Raw genomic sequence first — 21,653 nt, 5'->3', positions numbered from 1 at the left:
TAAAATAATTTTACCTTACTGTAAATGAATGTGGGGATTTTGCTGCAGGATCTTTACTGTCAAGATTAGAGATTCTTTTCATTAGAACAATTAAGTTTGGCTAGCCAAATTTCCCTGCTCCCTCCGAAAAAATCCATAAGGGGGCAGATAGGAGTTTCAATTTTGTGAAGTGACAAAGCAAGGTCTCATATCCATCTTTTTAACATTTAAAATTAAACTTTGGCATGCTTACCAGCATTGGGTTTTTCGAAGAGTGTAGAATTACTTCCACAGGACTTCCAAGATTGGTCATAACTTCATGTAACTATCCACATCGTGGGTGCTAAGTAAGCCCTAGATATTTGCTCAAACTCTCAATTTATTTGCCCGTAAATAAATACAGTGTCATTCAGAAGCCCTTTGATTGCTTGAAGCCAAAATAGGTTTTAATTGGAAGGATCTTCTTACCATGCTTTCTTCAATTAGGCTTAATGCTTTACTGATGCTTGTAATTTTATCTATTTTTTATTATTAGTTGTCCTGCAAACCTGATATTAGAATAAAGATTAAAAAATTGATTCAACTAAAGTGTAACTCAGAAACCTGTTGTGGCCCAGCAGGAACCGTTGGAGCTGCCACCAGACTCCGACAGCGAGGGGCCCTATGAGTCGGCTCTGGAAGATGTGGAGGATCCTGAACAGGGTTCCGCCTCTGAGCAGGGCGCAGAGAAGCTGGTTGGCCACCAGGAGGCCCCTGAGGCCTGGAGCAGTGGTGAGAGCCATAAGGAGTGTGCTCCTGAAGTCAAGCCTTGGAGCAGTGGGGAGGAGACAAGGAAGTTTTGGTCCTGGATGCCCAGCAACGGAGGGCTAATAGGCGTAAAGAACAGTTACGCAGTTACAGGAGATAATTGAACTCAGCTGGTGGTAATTAGGCTCCTCTCAAGACTATAAAAGGAATGGCTTTCCACAAGCTCATTGCAGGAATCAATGTATTTACTAGAGCTGGAGAAGTTATCGTGGCTATCTTGGCAGGCTGGATTGCTGCCAAGGTCTAGTCGGTGCTGGATTGCTGCCAAGGTCTAGTCTGTGTGTTAATAAATCCTTGAAGTATCTTTGTCTCGGTGTGCTTTGGTGTATGAAGAGGAGGGGTCAGAACAGAAACCCATCAGCATTTACTACATACTCCAATAATACATGCTTAACTCAAATACTTTGGCTATCTAATGAGAAGGAAGGACTCACTGGAGAAGAGCCTAATGCTGGGAAAGATTGATGACAAAAAAAGAACGGGACGATAGAGAATGAAGTGGCTGGATGGAGCCACCGAGCAAACTGGTAGTAAAAAAAAATAGAAACCCACCACTGGATGGGTCAGACACAACTTCGCAACTAACAACAATACATGCTTAGAATCAAACACTGAATTATCTTTTTATGTATCAAAAGTCAAACAATTCTCAAGTTGGGGACTGTCAACCGAGTCTCAGCATTTATGCTGAACACGGATGAGGTGACTTTCTTTTCATACTTGTGCAGCATAGCCAGCCTGTTCCAGGTCTATTGCTTCTGGTCCCTTTGATTGAAACTGCAGAGAGAGAGAGATACATACTGAAAAGAGCGTCCTTGTATCTTGGCCAAGGAGTAGAGGCAAACTACATTGTCTGGGAAGCAATTCAAAATTTATATGAGAAGAGAAACAGCTCAGCTGAATAGATAACCCTGGGTGAAAACAGCAGAGACCATATCAGATTCTAGTGAGGCAGGTGCAAGGAATAGTCAAGGGACAGGTCATTGTTCAAGGGACCGGATAAACAGCTGAAGGAGGGTTCAGATTGAAGCAAAAGAGGAGGGACAAATATTGTTTTTAGCATTTATTTGACTTCTGCAGGAGATCAGTAGAGGTCATGCACTAAGTTCCGCCCAAATCCAGGCTGCACTTGGTTGTACTCATTGTGGAATGATCTGCTATAGTGAAGTACCGTATTTTTGGGAGTATAAGACACACCTTTTTCCCTCAAAAGAGGCTGAAAATCTGGGTGCGTCTTATACACTCAATACAGATTTTTGGCCTCCTGAAACGCCGCCCCTTCACCAAAATAGTCATGCATAGCCTTTAGGAGGCTTCCAAAGTGCTCCTGGAGACCAGGGAGATCAGAAATGAGCGAAAAACAGACCGTTTTTTTGCTTAATTTCCCCCCCCCATCTCCCCAGGGGGGGAAAGGCTTCTAAAGGCTATGCATGCCTTTTTGACAAAAAATGGGCCCGTTTTGACAAAACATTGGCTGTTTTTTGCTTGTTTTGGGGGACCCCACCCCATAGGGGCATTCTACAAGCCTCCTAAAGGCTATTCATGCCCTTTTTTGGGGGAAAAAATTCGGCCTGTTTTCATAAAAAACGAGGCGTTTTTGGGAGGTGTGCAGAGTACAAAAACTTTTTTAAAAAATTTGTCTCTTAAAATCTTGGTGTCTGATACTCCAAAAAATACAGTACTTTCAGGACCTGAAGTCCAAACTGAAGAGAGAGGGGCTGGATTGCACCCAGGATTTCATGCTCAATCTGATTTTTTTTCAGACAGGAAGTTTTCCACAAGCTTTTGTGTTCTCCAACTCTGATCCTAAGGAGGTCTCAGTCAGGACCAGGACTATTGGCCTTTCCTAGCTTTCCTTCTTTTCTAGGCAATTATCACATCTTGCATTTATTTCACAGATCTGAATAAAAGCGAAATTCAAGATACAGGTGTACTACTGTAGGTCATCAGTAATTGTCGATTCAAAAATATGACTTGGTTTGATACAAGTTCTGCTTTTCTCCTTCCTTCCTGCCTGCAACATCCCCTGTGGAGCAGCATGCTTTCTGCTCATCTAGTTTTTCTTCATTCCTCTCCTTTTGCTTTGTGTCTCCAGCTTTTGCTGTTTGCTGCACACAATAGACACAATGGGTTTGATCAGTCAGGAGAGGGGGCATGCAGACTGCACAGAAACACCAGCTGTGACCTGATCCCAGGAGACATCGTATTTCAGCCTCGTGACATGTTTCACCCTCTCCTGACCTGGTGCCTGTGCTGCACAAATGATGTCTTAAATGGGGCTACAACCATTTGTCAGTCAGTAGACAGAGAGGGAGGGGGAGGAAAACCAACAAGGGTCCTCTTGTTAGCTGTCTACTTTGGGAATATGCTGCTTTGTGGAAAAAGCAATAATGAAAATGATGGGGCAAAGAGGTTAAGATACTTTGATAATTTAGCAAAATCTACTCCAACCTTCCAAATAGCAGGATTTAAACAAAATACACCTTCATATTTATCACTGCAATGTTCTGAGAAGCATCTAAAACTTGAAAATAATCAAGACTATTCTGATCTGTGAGAATCGTCTTGCAAACTGATATGTCAGCAACACGCAAAAACTTGCATACACCGAAGTAGGATGAGGATCCAGAAAACTGGTTTTACAATCCCAGGAGCCCATGGGATTGTAATTGGAGGTGGCTATTCCCCCCACACCCTAATCCAGGGATTTTTCCACCTGGGATTGCAGGGGGACTGTGAATTTGCATGAGAAAAAAATATTGCAAGTTTATTTCCCCTAAAAGAATTGAATTTTAGTTTTTAATTCAATAATATATGTAGGCAACAAAGTAATTTATGGCCTCTAGACTCCGAAAGTGTTTGTTAACTTCATTAAATCTCCCTATTTAAAATGTATACCCTTAAAAATTTAAAATATCTTGATACCTATATTTGAGCATTATTGATTTCATTTAATGGAATCTATATCTATGCATTTATTTTATGAATGTAAATACCTTGTTCCAAGAAGGGGTCTGTAGGATTTCACTAGATTGTCAAATCTATCATGGATAGAGAACTGCAGCACTGACATTACCAAAACATAAACTCAGCCTGGCAAAACAAGAGTGTGGAGTGTGAGAAAGAAATTTAAAGTTGCCCAAACTTTCTTTCATCAAATGATACAATCATCACCATTGGCCTATTGGTTAAACCAGATTATTTTGTTCCTAAAACATTGAAGACTTATCATGGTCCACTTGTTGCCATTCTTAAAACGTTTCCTAATTAATTTTCAAGGTACAATTGTTTTGTATGGCACAACATGGGAGTTTTATATTTTTTCAGGGACTTTTGTAGAGTCTGACGCTGTTCGAGCAGAGAGGGAATGATTGCCCCAAGGTTATCAAACTGGCTTTCATTCTTAAGAGAGATTAGAAACTGGGCCTTCCCTTGCCTACTCCAATATCTTAATATCACACACAATCATAGTTCATTGGTGTGGACCCAAAATTGCATGTGTTCCCCGCAAAACAAACCCTAACACGTTAGGATTGATTCCTGCTTGCGTCCCTGCTTTCTTAGCCAGTCACTTTTCACTCCCATCCCAGTCTCTCCCATCCTACCTCTGCATCTCCTGATTTCTCCAGGCAGCTGGCCTTGACTGCTTCTGCTTCTCATCCTCAGCAGCTGCAGGACTCTTATCTTACTTCTTGCCTTACTTAATAGTTATATATTTCATATAAATTCTTCCCAGCCAAAACAATAGTCTCATGTTCAATACATACATTACATTGTACAGTATATACAAAGACATGAGGATTGGATTGTTTCAAGTCAGATCACTGAGCTGCCTGTTAAGATACGGCTAAATAAAGATATGATAGACTCAAGCTGGAAACTTATGTACAAAAGCAGACTTTCTAACACTGAACTATAACCTTTCTCTACTCAGAAGCAAAGTTTTATAGATTATTCTATCGCTACTGGGAAAGGTATATTCACTAAGGTTTGGGGCGTTTTCCATTCACAAAGCAGTTTCTATGACTGAAACAAAACTCAATGCAATTTTCCATTAGGCTAAAATATCAGGTTTCCTTGGTTTACAGATCAATATCTTTGTTCCCCCTAAAACAGATCAGATGTAGTCCTTATGATACAAAATGGAAGTGTTTTAGTCTCTTATTATAGTACAGATTTTGCTACCTGAGTTTCAATGGGTATTAATAGATTCAGTAAAAGCTAAAATATAACCAAGCTTAATCTTATTCTTATCAGTTAGTGCTTTATTGAATTCAGTGCTCCATAATATATAAACAAAAATTAGAAAAGAACCATAACCAGCATGATTTGGAAACGTACTGTGAAAAAAAAATGCAATTCTATTTATTTATTATGTTATTTATTAGAACAATTACTGCTTTGCTAGCAAAATAATTGTTTGGGAGGTATTTCATAAATGTACTATATATTTAAATTAATAGGAATAAAATAATACTGGAATCCACTGTTTCTAGTTATTGTGATTCTTAAAGAAGTGTCAATCCGGGGGATTTAGAGTGTACTAGAGCACGATTCACAATGTGTCCTTCAATTTTTAAAAATCATTTTTCAGAAATGCTGATAAAGCAACTCTGAAAATATAGAGCTACACAGCAGAATGTTCTCCTCAGATATCATCCACAGAACAACAAAGCAAGAGATATATTTTTATAGTGTAATTCGTGCATGTGGTTCAGCTTGGCATGGAGAAAGTGTTTCAGGTAACTCAGATCAATAGCTGGAAAATCAAAATGGTGACTTTGATCTTTGTTCCTGTACTGTATACATTGCACCATACCAGATCTCAATATCCTCATAAAAGGCAGAGGAAAAACTCGCAACAAACGGAATTATAGTAATATAATTAGCTCTGAAATTATGTTAATTTATGGAATCTTTCATAAAATTATTTATATACATCATATAAACTTTTAAAAATAGTTCAGCAAACCTGCCCACTAATAATATTTGTAGCCAAGATGCCCACTTCATTTGAAGTGATTTAAAATATAAAATATGACTCTTTTTCAAAACCAATTGCTTTCAAGCACTTCTCCATATCTTCATTAAATGTCACTGAGCCACATACTAGTACAAATGGTTGCCTTCTACATGAGTTCACCATACTCTTAATCAGGTTTTCATTTATTCGACCAAGGTGTGTTGTGTCTTGAAAGCTCCATGGCAGATTTTTAAGTGATTGTTCCTAAAAGGTAAAACAGATAACATGTGCAACATTTACAAAATTCAAAAAATATATGAAGAATTCTAAATTAATTAAGACTTCAAATGCATTTTCAGAACCTCACATCAATAGTCTTATCTGTCTAATAGTCATTAGATTTGTAGATACTTTATTTTAAAATAGAGTCCTACTCTTCTATTTTAAACTGTTTCACAAAACCTGCTAATTTAATAGTCTAAATGTAGCTAAAATTTGTCACAACTAATTTTAGCGGGATCATTGCCATTCTTGGCTAATATGTAATGCTTAGTTAATTTGATCAGAGGATGAAGAAAATGTATTCATACAAGAAAGATTAAACCTTTATCAGGTTAAACCCAAAAAGCATTCTCTTCTTTCAAACTAGCTGATCAAAGCAGAAACCTGAATATCGTGATGGCTTCTGAAACGATTGCTTGAGCATCTCACTCAGATATGCCCTGTAATGCTGTAAATATGGAATAAGTAGTTTGCTGTCTCAGGAGCCCTATTTGTGCCATAAGAGATGCACAGAATTTATGCATTTGTAGAAGACAGAAAATGTAGAGAGAGAAGGAAAAAAGTATAGAAAAATAAAATGAAATGAGAAAAATGGGCACTGGACTTAATGGAGTAGCCATCCTCTGTAGATTTTTAAGCTGCCTTGTGTCCTCCAAAAGTAGCATGAAAAAGCCTGAATTGGGAACAAAAAAAATGACTTCAGAATTGAGCAGGTTCTTCTTGTTGCCTGCTCTAATCTAATATTTATAATATAGGAAGTCCTAAAATTATTTAAACACTTAAAAGAGGATTAGATCAGGGGTGGGTTGCTGCTGGCATTACTGCCGGTTCGCAACCTGCGTGCAATAGCGCACTTTGCAAACCCAAGACACGCACTGTGCATGCAGTTCAATGTAAATTGTTCTATGCATGCGGACGTATGCAGTCACCGAAATCCAAAATGGTAGCGGCCAAAGGGCAGCGAGGGAACCGGTTCGGGGGCATGGCAGGCCTGGATCGCTACCGGTTCTGTGACCCAGGTCTGAATTCCACTACCGGTTCTGCTGAACCAGGCCGAACCGGCAGCAACCCATCACTGGATCAGACGGAAAGGAAGTTCTTTTCAAAAGTGCAAAGGGGTCTGAGGCGACTCCTGCAGGAGTGCATTCCAGCGCTTATAAGCAATACAGGATTTACCTCACTCTGGTGTGCCTGGTAAAGGGATCTCACATAGTGAAGGGATGAAAAAATAAATTTTCAGCTGTTTGATCGAACTTTATCTTCACAGATGGGTGCTGGATTTGCAGAGCTTCAGTCAGGAAATCCTTCTTAACCCTACCTGGGATCCATCACCAGGGATTGAACCTGGGCTCTCTGCATGCAAAACATGTACTCTGCTGCTAAGCTACAATTCAGTTACATTGAGAATGCAGGATTGTTATGAATTCGTCATCCACTATTTGCAAAGCCCACAATCAAATGAAGGGAATGTCTCAGAAGTTCCAAGAGACAATTTGTCAAAAAAGTATTTACCTGGCTTAATACATAAAATGTCCTGATGTTCCAGAATCGAGACTGTTCTTGAAGAAGAGCTTTCATGTAAATATTTTCAAAAGTTCTGAAGCAGCCTACCAGAGTTACAAAAGTTTCATCATCTTCATTTTCAGTTATGTACTGGATAATAGGAAGCATTGGTGCTATGCCTGTCCCAGAAGCGAGCATGAGGAGTTCTCCATACTAATAATGAAACAAAATATAGCAAATGTGTATTAAGTCATCAAAAAAAAAAAAAAAAAAGAGATGGCGTAGAAAGGAGTGACATTCAAATGTCTTGAGAAGCCATTTTTGTTAAATGCTTCCATATTCCTAGACCGAACCTTAGTGTTATCCCTGTGTTCCTAAGAAAGAGTCCATTGTTGTATAAGCATCCACAGCTCTTCTCTTTGTTGTCCATTTAATGAAAACAGCATCACCCTTTTATAGTGCAAACTCAGCCCCTATATACTTAGACTTAAAAGAACATTATTATCACTTTGAATGTACGCTAATTGGCATATATTAAAATGAAATTTCATTGCATACAGCTCTCAAAGGGTCACCACCTCCAAAATACACTACATAAACATGACAAAAGAAATACAAAATTATGCATACACACATGCCCACATATATGGCACCTGCATGTGTGATAGCACAAAGCACATACACCAGGGGTGTTGTTGTTATTTTAATAGAGCAATGCTGCCAATTCCATCAGAGTGATTGATTGGAAAACACCATCAACTTCCTAACCCACAAACAATTTTATGTGGGAATGTTTTAAAGACCTTCCTCTATAAGGAGAGAAACAACAGTGTAGACTGGATGCAACTGGTGAAAGGCCTTATTGTAAAGTGGCAACAATGTAAAACTAGCGTTTGCTCTCTTTAATTACAAAATCATAAAGAATGATGGTCAGATTTAAACCAACAAAAGAAGTTAGATTTGCATCACTTCGATTTAAATCAGACTGTGCTGGATGACTCCACCTAAGGTACATGTATGTGTCACCCAGAAATAAATATGTTTTTTGTTTCAGATGAGCATTTGCAGTATAAGCCTGTATACAAGACCAAAGGAATACTTATGGAATGTTCCTTAGCAAGTAAATTTTAGATTCCAGTCTTAAATTATCTAGTTAATAATAACAAAATCCATAAGATTATTATTTATTTGGATTATAACTACATAATTTTGTATTCAGAATGAAGTCTGAAGAAAGACTAGTAAGATCTTAAGAAGATGATGCTGTTAGCTATATTAATAAACACAGCCCTGTACATATTTAGCCCATTGCCTGAGCATTGCTTTCAAATAAAGGGGTCTAGGACCATGCTGGAAGTATCCCAGTTTATATGTAAAACACATTATTTAATCTGGCTATATAAGTGTTCCAGGATGACTTCATTAGTTATTCCATTACCTCAGGATTTCCCTACATTGGCAATTTTAAGACGCATTAACTTCAATTCCCATGCTGGCTGGGGAATCCTGGGAATTGAAGTCCATGTGTCTTAAAGTTGGAAACTCAGCATTATCTGAATTTGTACTTGGAAAGTATTTGCATGCCCCCCTCTATTTACAATATAGGTAATACTGCCATAGGATCATACATTGATAGATGTGAATATGTACACTTCAATTATACGCTACAATTTTTCTTTTTCAAATTTGAAAACAAATTATAGTAAATAATGACAATGTTTATTGATATATTTCTACTATTCTCAAAATTGGCTGGTCTAGTCATAGTTATATGTATATCAAAAACATAAGGCTTTGTTCAAATTATACTTTGCGACCCTCTTAAGCTGTTGTATGACTTTAAATAAATGACATTTTCAAAATCTTCAATCAGATATCCTACAACCATTATGTTGTTTAATCCAAGACTTTAAGTTACAGGAATAAATTACATATAATCAGAGTACACCTGCTGTTAGTGATTTCAAAATAATAATCATATCTGCCAACACCGTTACCTTGGACTCTCTGTAGATTAGTCCACATTGTGTTACCCCGCCATTCTCCAATATGAAGCTCTCTAGATATAGCAGTCTTTAATTCCCATAATCCCCAGCCAAAGGTAGAGATGGTAGTCCTTCTACTTTGACTATAACTATTGAGGCATAATATTATTTGCCTTTGACTTAGTGAAGGCATTACAGCATAACATTGTATGTGAATACCATCAGCAGTAATTCTATAATCACTAGGTATTTAGTGGTAATTAGTTAAGCCTGCTGTAGCGCAGGAATTACGCTAGGAAGAATCTAGTAGTAAGTAGTTGAAAGAAATCATAGATGAAAATCCAGAAAAAACAATTAACTCCCCTAATCTAAAAGTTGCACAAGAACTGATGGTATTTCAATAATCCAGGAAAGGGGAAATTGGTTTACGGATTTTTTGCCTTCATTTTCAAAAACCAAAAATGAATAAATGTCAGTAGTTGTTTGCGATTTGTTATAGATATTACCTGATTGGCTGTATAGGGAAAACCTCCAAATGGTCCTCTCCAAAAAATGGTGTCTTCCGTTTTCCATGATTTTATGTATTGGGACATTAGTCCAGTTTTATAGCACTTGCAAAAGAACCAAGAATCAAAGAAAGCAAATTTTAAAAAAAGATAAGAGTGGGAATACAAACTTCCAGTAATTCACATCTTCTCAATTAAAACATGTGACTTTTTTTAAAAAAGCATTTGGGTACAGATGAATATGGGGAGAAATTAAATCAGGGTGATACTTAAATCTAGCATTTGTGTGCAATGCTTCATTACATTAGATTTAAATTAAACATTGTCTTTTGCTTTTAATCCTAATTGTGCACAAAAACTACGGAAGTATTTTTAAACTTGCTCAAACTACAAACAATTTGCAAGCAAGATTTTTTATTTACTAGATATACTAATTGGCAGCAGCTGCAAGTAACCATTCATCTTCTGTGTATTTATAGAAACAAGAGAACATTCTGAGAAGTAAAATTCCAGTTGTGTTATTTTGCCTTGTTTGAGTCTTCTTTCAGTTATGAATTTTGAATAGAAATGGATCTGTGACACACAAAAATTTGTTCACAATTGAAACCCTCAAATATTCATAAGTAACACTGGTAGGAAACATTTTCATACATAACAAAAGAAATGGGATAATGAAAACTAAGACTGCTAATTTATACTGGTATTGTGCCTAAGTTTTGGACAAATAACATTCAATGGGAATCTAGCAAAATAAAAGAATTTTGTGTAGCACCTTGAAAATTACAATATTTATTATAGTGTAACTCACTGTACATGTTACAGATTCCTCTTCCTTGAATTTGCATTGTTTTTACCCAACAATTAAAATAAATGATTTCTTCTCATTTATCTACAGCAATTTCTACTGTTACATTTTGCATGTAGTATTAGACTGCCTTTAGTGTAGAAAACTGTGCCATGTTAAAAAATTTTGGCAAGTCTAGCCACAGTGAAGAAAATGGAGATATTAAATTAAAGGGATGGAGAGTCAAGACTTCAGCTGCTATGTATCTCATGTAATGGAATATTGGTTTCAAGGGAGAAAATGTATTAAGAATAGATTTTTTTCTTCATTCCAATGCAGAAACAATCAGACCGGTTTATAATAAATTCTTTTATATAACAGAAGAAAAAATCCTACAGAGAAAAACTCTATATCAGGTTTTGCTACTCCCCACCCCTGCAAAAAATCATATTATTAAAGAATCATTCAGAAATAAGGATAAGCATAGAAAATCACCACTCATGCACACTTAACTGTCCTGTAGTGCTGTAATCATGGAACACTGAGGCTTTGAATAGCACTTGGGATAGTACTACTAGTTGTAAAAGCAGTAATAGTACTACTACAATTAATAATACACTACTTCCCAAAATTGTCTGGATTGAGAAAGACAAAACAATCTACACCAAGCTATACAAATGCTGGGTGTTTCCATCTCTTTTGTTAGAGCATAATAATGGTTTCATTTGGGTTGAATAGATTCTATAGGAAAGGAAAGTATTATTACAATTGTTATTACTATTATTGCAATACAAAAAAATCTATGTAATAAGCGAGCAGAGTCAACCTATAAAGATAATGTATTAATGCAGATTAAATATAGTAAAACATATCACAATAACTAAGTTAGAAGGAACCTTGGAGGTCTTCTAATTGAACCCCCTATACCATTTCAGACAAGTCATCATCCAATCTCTCCTAAAAAGCCTCCAATGATGGAGCACCCACAACTTCTGACATTCCCGTGATTAACTGTTCTAACTATAAAGACATTTCTTCTTATTTCTAGGTCAGATATCTCCTTGATTAATTTCCATCCATTGCTTCTTGTTCTGTCTTCAGGTGAATAGGTTGATCCTCTCTTCTTTGTGGTAGCCCTTTAAATATTAGAACACTGCTATCATGCCACCCCTAGTCCTTCTTTTCATGAAATTAGACAAGGGGTGTCAAACTCGATTTCATTGAGGGCCACGTCAGGGTTGTGTTTGACCTCGGGGTGACCAGGGTGGGTGTGGCCAGCTCGATGTCACTTATGTTGGGGGCAACAGAAAAACTAGCACACAATTTGGTTCCACCACAAAACCGCGGTAGACTAAAGCGCGCTCGACGAAAGCGCGTACGTGACGTCATCACAGCGCGACGAAAACAGCACGCTGTGAGCGGTAAACTTAAAATTAACGCGTAAATCTAAAGCTAACCCCCCTAAACCTAACCCTAACCCTTAACCTAACCCTATACCTAACCCTATACCTAACCCTAACCCTAACCCTAACCCTAAACCTAACGCTAATCCTTAACCTAACCCTAAACCTAACCCTGCTTAACGTAACCCTAAACCTAACCCTAACCCTTAACCTAACCCTAACCCTAACCCTAACCCTTACCTTTATGTGAATCGGCTTGCTTTAAAAGCGCTTTTTAAAGCGCCCTTTTTTCTCCGCGGTCGTATTTGTCGCCCTGCTGATGACATCACATACGCGCTTTAATCGGGCGCGCTTTAGTGGACCGCGGTTTTGACGGGTCACGCACAATTTATGGTTTACACTCCTAGTGATAAGCAGAAGGGAACCTGATGGCTCATTGTGATTTGCTTCAAGGATCTGCTACAACAAAAACTGTTTTCCACTAAGGTGTTCATACCTTGGTTTCTAACAATCTTTTTTAAGTTTCAGGAATACATGTTTCACTTCAGTAACAGAGGGCATCCTGAAACAAATCAGCTCCGTTTCTCCATGCTTTGTCCTGCTGCCTAGGTTGAGTAGGGCTTGGTATGGGGCAACAGGAATACCAACAAATCAAAACTTTAATGGCAGGCCCCCAGTTCTAAAAGCCACTCTTGTGGCATAAAAGTTGACCGCTGCTGTGTCAAACTGTTAATTTATAGAACAAAGGCACCTATTTACCTTTATTAAAACTTCAAAGAACCCTTCAGCATTCACAGGCGTAATTGGAGTATAAGCTCTCTGAACCTCCAGACCGTTCACTACTCCTCTGAAGGAGAGAAAAATGAGAAAAGGAGCGAAGATCAAGGGATGGAATCTTGATTTCAATCTCCAACAATACTTGTAAGTCCTGTATGGTTCTCGCAACAAAGGCTGTTGCCTGAAAAGCACTGCAGGCATCCTTCCTCATCTCCATGGGTTATCTTCTGCCAGCCAAACAACAGATTATTCCTTCCCATTTTGCAGTAAGATCGCAGAGATCCAAGTATTGAAATAACCTCAGGTTTTTTCTCTCCAGCACAGCCATATTACCTCCTTAACAATTCTTCATTTTTCCTAAAGCCAGACACGGTATTTTATGTTGTACTGCTCTGCTGCTATAAAGTAAGAAAAGAACGACACTGGGGAAGCTGAGGATTATTAATAGTTTGCAGCAGAAAAGGGTTTTTATCTTGACACCATTGTTAAAAGAATATGTGTAGAAATAAAAGTTAACAAGTGATACCTGCTATGCTTAACAGCCTGGTGTTTTTCAAATGAAATTTATTTATATATTGTATTTATAAACCAGCCAATTCTGGACAACTTTGGGCAGTAAATAATTATAAAAACCAAGTATAAAAACAATTGATCGGTAGAAACACAATGGTTAACCTGAGGGGAATAAACCACAATCAATCTCTCACCTAGCAAAGGAGCCCTCCAGTCCCCTGGCACAAGTCCTGCGATACAGCTAGATTTTCAAGGCTCATTTGAAGAAAAGCTGCTACAGAGGGCAGGAGCTATTACAGAGAAAGCTTGCTTCTGGGATTACATCAGGACACATTCTCAGCAGATAGCACATAGAGCATGACAACTCCGTCTGAATAGACAGGATGGGCAGAAACCATGGGAAACAAGCAGTCCCTCAAATAATGAGGCCTAAGCCATGAAGCTCTTTATAGATAATAGCCAGCACCTTGAATTCTATCCAGAAGCTTGCTGGCAATTACTGTCATGCACTCCAAAAAGCAGAAGTATTACATGGACATTCTATGGTATGCCCATAAGTGCCTGTACTGCAACATTTGGACAGTTAAGTGATATTCAGAGACAATTCACTCTAGAGTGCATTGCAATAATCCATATCCAAGATGAGTAAGTCATGTGACCATGAATCTCCTGATCCAGAAAGAAGCATAATTGGCACATCAAATAGATCTATACAAAGGTCCTCCTGTCGATGGCTGTCATCTACTACTCAAGTAGGAGCTGAGAGTCCATGATAATCTTTAGATCACACGTGTCCTGAATGCTATCACATCCAAAACTAAGAGTGATATTTCCCAATTCCAAGCGGACCCAACTCCTACAGCTACTTAACTCTTGCAGATGGAGCCCGAGTCTCTCCACAGAGACAGTTATGACCTCCAGGTACTGGGACAAGCATCACTTGTTTGGCCTTGGATTGAGATATAGAATTGAGCAGCATCTGCAAACTTCTTGACTCCAAACAGGCAGATGATTGTAGGCACCAGCCTCATGTAGGCATTAAGCAAGAGGAGTGAGAACACTGAGCTTTGTGACAGCCCACAAACCTGGGCTTCATACTTAATTTATCCCTCCTATCAACCTTCACTGGAATCAGCCACAAAGAAAGGAGGAAAGCCTGTTACAATACTTACATTTCCAACAGATTGAATTAGAAAGTTATAATGATTTATAGTATTAAAAGCTGCTAAGAGATCGAGAGGTATCAGGTCATTTGTACACCCTCCCCCTGTGTTTTCAAATTCATCAAGAAGCATAATTAGTGCCATCTCTGTGCACCACTGATCTTTTCCTGTTCAAGTGACAAAGATATCCCAAATTATGTTTGCCAGAACAATCCTTGAATAGAAACAATTGGTTCAAGGTGATTGGTGCTATGAATTTTTCTTGAAATATTTTTCTCCCTGAAACTGTGTGTTCCAAATGTCTATGGAGATTCTCAGTCATCCAGATCATGGTTGTCTCAAAGGTGCTTTTTCAAGAGGCAACTGGACTTCCTGGTTTTTCTTAGAAGACGTTTCGCTTCTCATCCAAGAAGCTTCTTAGCTCTGACTAGATGGTGGGGAATGTTTTTTCTAAACATACTTTTAAGCTTAGACACCTCTATTTAGTTAGATTTGAATGTGATTTCAAGTTAAGTGTTTGTGCCTCGATACAAATTGATTGAGCATAAAAATTGCATGTGGGCTCCACTTTCTACTTGTGCTCCATTCTCAGAACAGCATTAACAAAACTAGGAAAGTAATAAACAAAAATGTACCTCAAAGAGGTTTTGAGAAACTCTGTCATAATTCCAGGCCATGAATCCCTGAGCTGCATCAGACTCTATGCCATCTGGGAGAAGACTGAGATTCTCAAGAATTATCAGCCTTGGTGAATCTACCACTAAACCTAGCAACAGAATCAAGCAGCTGAGGCAGGAATGATGCTGTGTAGCTGGGAGGTTGATAAAACCGCAATAAATGCAAAGACTCTTTAGAACCAAATTTTAACTATGAGCTTTGGCTCCTGAGTTATGGAATCTTACAAGGCCCCTCGGATGGCAACTGCCATATTTCTCTCTGCCAAGAGATCATGCTTGATGCCAAACATGACACTTGGATGGCATATCTCCAAGAGTGGAATGCCCCTCCTCTGAAAACATCCAGTCTCAATAAAACATGGCAGGTCAGCTGCCTCTTCCATTATCAAATTATGGATAAGAGGTTCTTATATGGGCAGATAGGAATTTAAGAGCAACAGCCAGAGACCAGGGTCAACAAGGATTTAGTAGCTTAGCATCTATAGTGAATATTAATGGCCAGAAGGTGGGATTGATCTCAACCACTGATAGTACCTTTCCTGTATGTGGCCCACCTCTGGATTATTGCCTTGTCTTTCTCTGCCCATCACCACCCTAAAGGTATTTCATGCCCTTACTTCTTCCTCTGTCCAAGCCTGACCCTGATCCTTCTCCTGCTTCCTCTGCCGAGGGACTCATCCAACTATCACTCACTCTTTATCAGCCTTATAAGGTAGATCTGACTAAGAAATGCATGCCATATAGGTCAGAACCATGCCATTAACAAGACTGACAAGACATTGTCACAGTCAGTTGAAGCCACCAGTTCTGGCATCTGGTGGTTTTATACAGTAGGCTTCTTTGTGTTAGCCTTCATTCTGGTCCTTGCTACAGCTCTTCCACCAGCATTTTCCATCGCCACTGATACTTTCTGGGGCTATTCCTTGATTAATTAGGAATACACAGACAAAATACTTTAATCAAACCTTTGTCATTAATGTTCTTGAATGCTTTTAATAATCCCAAGGGCTGATATATTGAATGCCAGAACTGAGGAATTTTGGAAATAGAAAATCTTGGAAAATTTGCTTCTTGATAGCATAGGAATATTCATTTATCTAGATTTATTATCACATACGCCAGATAACTGTAACTATGTGATACAAAATAAGCAGATGGTTAAGATATGTCTAACATCTTTGCAAGATACAGCTTTCATTATTAAGCCTGGTAGGTAAGTAGGTAGATAGGTAGGTATATATGTATTTGCCCTCATTTTCTAGTTGTATCCCCTTATGTTATTTTTCCAAAATGTTAATATTGAATAACGGCTTTAGAAATAGCCTCAAATAGCAAAATTTGTCTTGCAGACTATAACTTCTGTGATACAAATGATGATTTAATCGTGAAAGCCAGAGATTTTGTCCTGAGGTTGATGATACTCATTTATAGAAATGGCTCTAAGTGCAGCCATTTCAAAAACTAGAAGGTGACTTGTCACAGCATTTTTTTGTCAACTTCCATTATCTGTCAAGTGCAAATCAATAACTGACAGCTGTGGAGTTCAATACAATCCATATTATTATCATTATTAAGTTATGTGAAACAGCTAGTTATCAGAAAAATTGTATAATCTTAGTGCAACTGCTTCCTAATATCAGGTTCATTTATACGACTATTTTAATGGCTCACAGATCATTCAGATAATCAGTATGATAAAATGCACAATGGACAACTATCTAACAATATGTCCATAGGGCAAGTCCTGCTAGTTACTTTAACTAATAATTAGTCTACCCAATTGTTGGGAAGATGAAAGTTCCTATAATTCTTTGGAATTTCTTGGGGAAATGACAGAATACAATTATAATAAATACAAAGAGATAGTTTTATACTATGTTTTATTTATCTACCTGATAGTAAAACAAGATTACATTGTCCTTGTGAATCAATTCACTATAATTCTATACTCTTTTTTCCTAAAAAGTGGTTTTCATACACACATTTAATTCTACCTCCAATAATAATGCAATTGAAAGAAAATGTGACTATAGGGTAGCATATACTATACAATTAACAAGATTAATAAAATCAATGAATTCACACATTCTTTCAAAAGAATCACTTTGAGAGTGTGGTAATTATAATGTACTCAGTATGAAATTTTTACAGATCAAGAGCAAAATTGAAAAACAAATTGTACACTACAGATAGTTTTGCTATAGATTTTGTACAGTACCTTAGCACAATATGTTGTCCCAATCTCAACCCCAAGCTGCTGTTTCCAGGCAATTTAAAAGTGTACTGGTAGGTGTCCTTGGTCAATTGAGTCACAGAGCTTATGGTGAAAGCCATAAACATTTCTGGATTTAGGTCTAAATTGCTACTCTGCAAGAACAACAATAAATAATTACTATTTTAAAGAATACCCTCCAAACTGTGGCACTACAAACAAAAATAAGTTTTAAAAACCAAATACACTCATTATCTAATTCAATAGGTTACCCTTTTTGAATCCCATTTAAATTCCAACACCTGTTTATTCACATAATTCTGAATTTGGCAATGGCTTTCTTGCTCATGAGGAACGAAACCTAAAGACTATGTGATTAGTAAAAGCAAAATACCTCAATTGCATAGCAATAGGAAATATGGTAGAACACAGAATATGTAGACATTTTTCTGTCTTGCCTTTTCTTACACTATTTATTTCAAAAGCAATTCCTTATTTTACACCAGACTTTCTTTGGCAGAACCACAAATGCTCTCAATAATTCCTGGACATCAGGCAAAACTATGTGTAAAGATCTAGTAAAAAAGTTCATTTTCTACATTTCACAGTCTCACACAGACCTACCTCCATCCTCAAAAAAAAAAAAAAAAAAAAAAGTACCTCCTTTTCATATTTTTGATGTTATTTACCATGGGTTTAATCTTTTTGAGAGCATGAAAGCCACTGTATTCTTTTTGAATTTTTTAAAACTTTAGAACTAAACATTTTGAACAAGAAAGTAATAAACTATCTGTATGTTCTACATTGAGGGCAGAGAGAAATGGCTTCCAGGCTAAAATCTTAATCAGCTCACTGCAAATAATGAAAAAGCCCTAATCCTGACATTTTTATTCGCCGACCCTCATGTTCTCCTGATTTCCCCATTAGTGTACATTCCCTCTGGTTTTACAAGCTCATGAAACAATCTGTGCACTGTTTACTCACAAGTAAGTTCCAAGAACTTCAAGTAAATCTGTTTAAGCCTGCTGCTGTTCAGGTAGTCCCTGATTTATGGCAAGCTGCTTAACAACTATTAACAACTATTCGAAGTTACAACAGACCTCCTTGGGCTACTTATATAACCCAGATTTGAAATTCTGATGGGGCCCCTCCCCACCCGTGCCCATTGTCATGTTATTGCATTTTGGACATTCAGCAACCAGTCCACATGTATACTGTTTGCAACATCTAACAATCAATTTCTGGCAAAAAAATAATGCCCATCATGAGTTTAATCATTGTGGCATTTGCTTAACAGTCACAGTGATTCACTTAATGACTGCTGCAAAAAAGACCATAAAATCAGGCATGGTAATGTGGTGACCCACATAATGACCAGCATGATGGTAATTCTGTGCTCAATTAAGGTGATAAATCAAGGACCACCTGTACAACACCATCCTGCGGGTAGTTGATATTTCCACTGAGGTCTAGGCTATAGCAGAATAGAAATCTCATTTGCAATACCTTCTCTAGCATTCCTCTAATATTTATTAGGTATAATACTATAATATCATATTTATTTATCTTTATAAATATGGTATGACTTAAATATTGATTTATTAAATATAATATTAATAATACAATAAGAAAACACCTCTGCATTCTCTACAGTTCTGGGAAATTTGAGAAGCTTGACTGTATTTTAGAAACCTAAGGCAGGGTAATGCTTAATCTAGGAAAAAATAGATGTCAATATGGCAAATGCTTGAATTATTTTTTTCCCTAGAGTGTTACATAGCTCTAGTAGTCCTCTCCTTGAATTTTGATCCTAAATATTTCTCTATCTTTCTGACTCTTAGCCACCAAAAGCTTTGCAGCAATTAAAAGCAAAATAAAAGAGAGTGTGAAAACCCTGGTTTTGCATCTTTAGTTATCGGAAGACTTGTAGGAGTTCTACTTTGCTGTAATTTTTGCTGTAAATAAAAAAAGTAGGTCTATGAAAGGCATTCAAAAGAAATGCTTTGCAATGCATGAATGCAACATCCTCTTCAAAGCTTTAAAGCTGCTGCATCCTTTGGTAGAGCTTATGTGGCTGCTTTGGGGGAAATGACAGATAAATGAAACAACTCTGCACACACACTCAACATAGGGACAGCCAGCAGCTTTCATTTACAAGAATAAAATTTGTGAAGCATCTCTCTGAAATGTATGACACAACCCTAATAATTTTAATAATAATCTACTTGCTGCTTCTTTCTGGATAGAAGGCTTATATCGTCTTTTGCCTTGGCCTCTTCCCACTTCTTTAGGTCTTCCTGATATACATCATAAATGCAGGGTTTGCAGCCACTGCCACAACACTGATATGATAGTGGCTTTCTGGGCTTCAGAGACAGCCAGACTTCTTCACTCTGATCCATTACCTACAAAACACAATCCAACATTATTCCATTTAAAATTGCTGGATGGGGATGATTTCTCTCTTCTGCATCAGACATGGAAGTAGGTGTCATTAAGTGTAGAATAACTGCAGGGCATATGATGTATTATGATGCAGTTAGGCAGCATTGGAATTTAAATTAGAAAAGGCCAGATTAAAAGCCACCTTTTTAATAAAGTTCCTTGACATTTTAGGCTCTATCCTATTCAGACCAGCTTTGAGGTGAAAAAAACTATAGAGTTATATACTGTCTCAAGCCTCCTATTAAGAATATGAATAAATGTACTACATACAACAAACTACGTATTGCCATGGATCAGAAAGTGGTATATCTCAGTTTCATCCTTTTGGGGGGCAAAGAGTGGCATAAAAAAACCAGAATGTATAAAACAATAGCACTATAAAAAAACACTAATTTTGATTTTTATGGAGGTATAGAAATCTAACATTCTTTTAATCATATTAAGTTAAGATATAAAACCGGAATTAAGAATAATATAAAAACTAAGAATAAAATTGTATTGTTATTGATTTATTGATGAGAAGACACAATAATTGCCTTCAAATATCTCAAAGGCAGTAGAGGTCAGGGCAGAATTGTTCCAGGACACAGAACAAAAAAACAAGGAATTAAATTACAAGGAAGGGAAGGGATCAGGGAAAACATCTTAATGGCAAGAGTTATTTCACCATGGAAGAGACCAGCTTAGCTTTTACTTGGTGGGGGGGGGGGGTGTTAAACAAAAACAGGGTGCACATCTGTCAGGTATAGGTTGGCCCAATTTCGACATGACGGGTATTACTATGTGATTGAATCCTGGCTCTTTGTAATCTGTGCTATGCACACAATGCAAATGAAATAAGGGTGGATGTCACCTGCCACGTTGAAGCTAGGACTGTTACTGCAGATTCCCTGATTTAGGTTGGAAGACCTTCATGTTGTCAATCTATTGGCTGTTCAGGGATACACATATTTTGCACACCTTCAGAGGCTCTCAGCTAGTATTGGCATAAGGATGCTAATACAGCTAAGAACAATGGAAAGCTACCTCACTTGTTGAGGTGGGGGAGTAGCTGAAAGAAATACTGCAAAAAACATGTTTAATCAGAACAGAGCTGGAAGGGACCCTGGAGGTCTAGTCCAACCCCCTGCTCAAGCAGATCCTATACCAACTTGAAGGTGGCCATTGGTGACTGGGGAATTCTGGGAATTGAAGTCCGGACATCTTGAAGTTGCCAAGGTTGAGAAACGTAGCCCTATGCCAAGTGACTGTCCAGTCTCTTCTTAAAAAAACCTCCAGTGATGAAGCACCCACAACGTCTGGAGGCAAGCTGTTCCACTGGTTAATTGTCCTAACTATTAGGAAATTCCTCCTTAATTCCAGGTTGCTTCTCTCCTTGATTAGTTTCCATCCATTGTTTCTCGTCTTGCCTTCTGGGACTCTGGAGAATAAGTTGAAACCTCCCAAACTTCTTTGTGGCAACCTCTCAAATACTGGATTATTGCTTTCACGTCACACACACACCCAAGCCTTCTTTTCTTTAGACTGGTCATACCCAAGTCCTGAAACCGTTCTTCATAGGTTGGCATTGGGATAATGGCTTCATGCCAGCTCATCGCTTGCAGACCCCCCCCCTTTCTCTCTCATGCAGAAGCTTAGCGCCTGCGCGGCCCCG

At 37.8% G+C, this 21,653-nt stretch overlaps 1 protein-coding gene across 1 annotated transcript; it reads right to left on the bottom strand.

Annotated features, from left to right (window-relative positions):
* Nucleotides 1-5,033: 5,033 nt before the first annotated feature.
* On the bottom strand, nt 5,034-21,615 carry LOC116508863 (NADH-cytochrome b5 reductase-like). Its single transcript, XM_032217638.1, has 7 exons — nt 21,534-21,615; nt 19,780-19,959; nt 17,561-17,709; nt 12,972-13,059; nt 10,026-10,130; nt 7,544-7,747; nt 5,034-6,013 (listed from the first exon to the last, which is right to left on the bottom strand). Exons 1-7 carry the CDS (start codon nt 21,582-21,584, stop codon nt 5,810-5,812), a joined length of 981 nt encoding a protein of 326 aa, XP_032073529.1. The 5' UTR covers nt 21,585-21,615; the 3' UTR covers nt 5,034-5,809.
* Nucleotides 21,616-21,653: the final 38 nt, after the last annotated feature.

Source organism: Thamnophis elegans, chromosome 5 (genome assembly GCF_009769535.1).
Source record: "Thamnophis elegans isolate rThaEle1 chromosome 5, rThaEle1.pri, whole genome shotgun sequence".
In the NCBI taxonomy this organism is placed as follows: Eukaryota; Metazoa; Chordata; class Lepidosauria; order Squamata; family Colubridae; genus Thamnophis; species Thamnophis elegans.
The sequence above is the reverse complement of the archived record's forward strand: the minus strand, read 5'-3'. Positions and strand labels throughout refer to the sequence as shown.

Coding starts and splice junctions, on each gene's coding strand:
- LOC116508863 (XM_032217638.1), bottom strand. CDS start 21,584: ATGAAGCCATTATCCCAATGCCAACCTATGAAGAACGGTTTCAGGACT. Junction 10,131..12,971: donor TCTTTGAAGTTTTAATAAAG/GTAAATAGGTGC, acceptor TTCTTTTGCAAG/TGCTATAAAACTGGACTAAT. Junction 7,748..10,025: donor TTCCCTATACAGCCAATCAG/GTAATATCTATA, acceptor TTTCATTATTAG/TATGGAGAACTCCTCATGCT.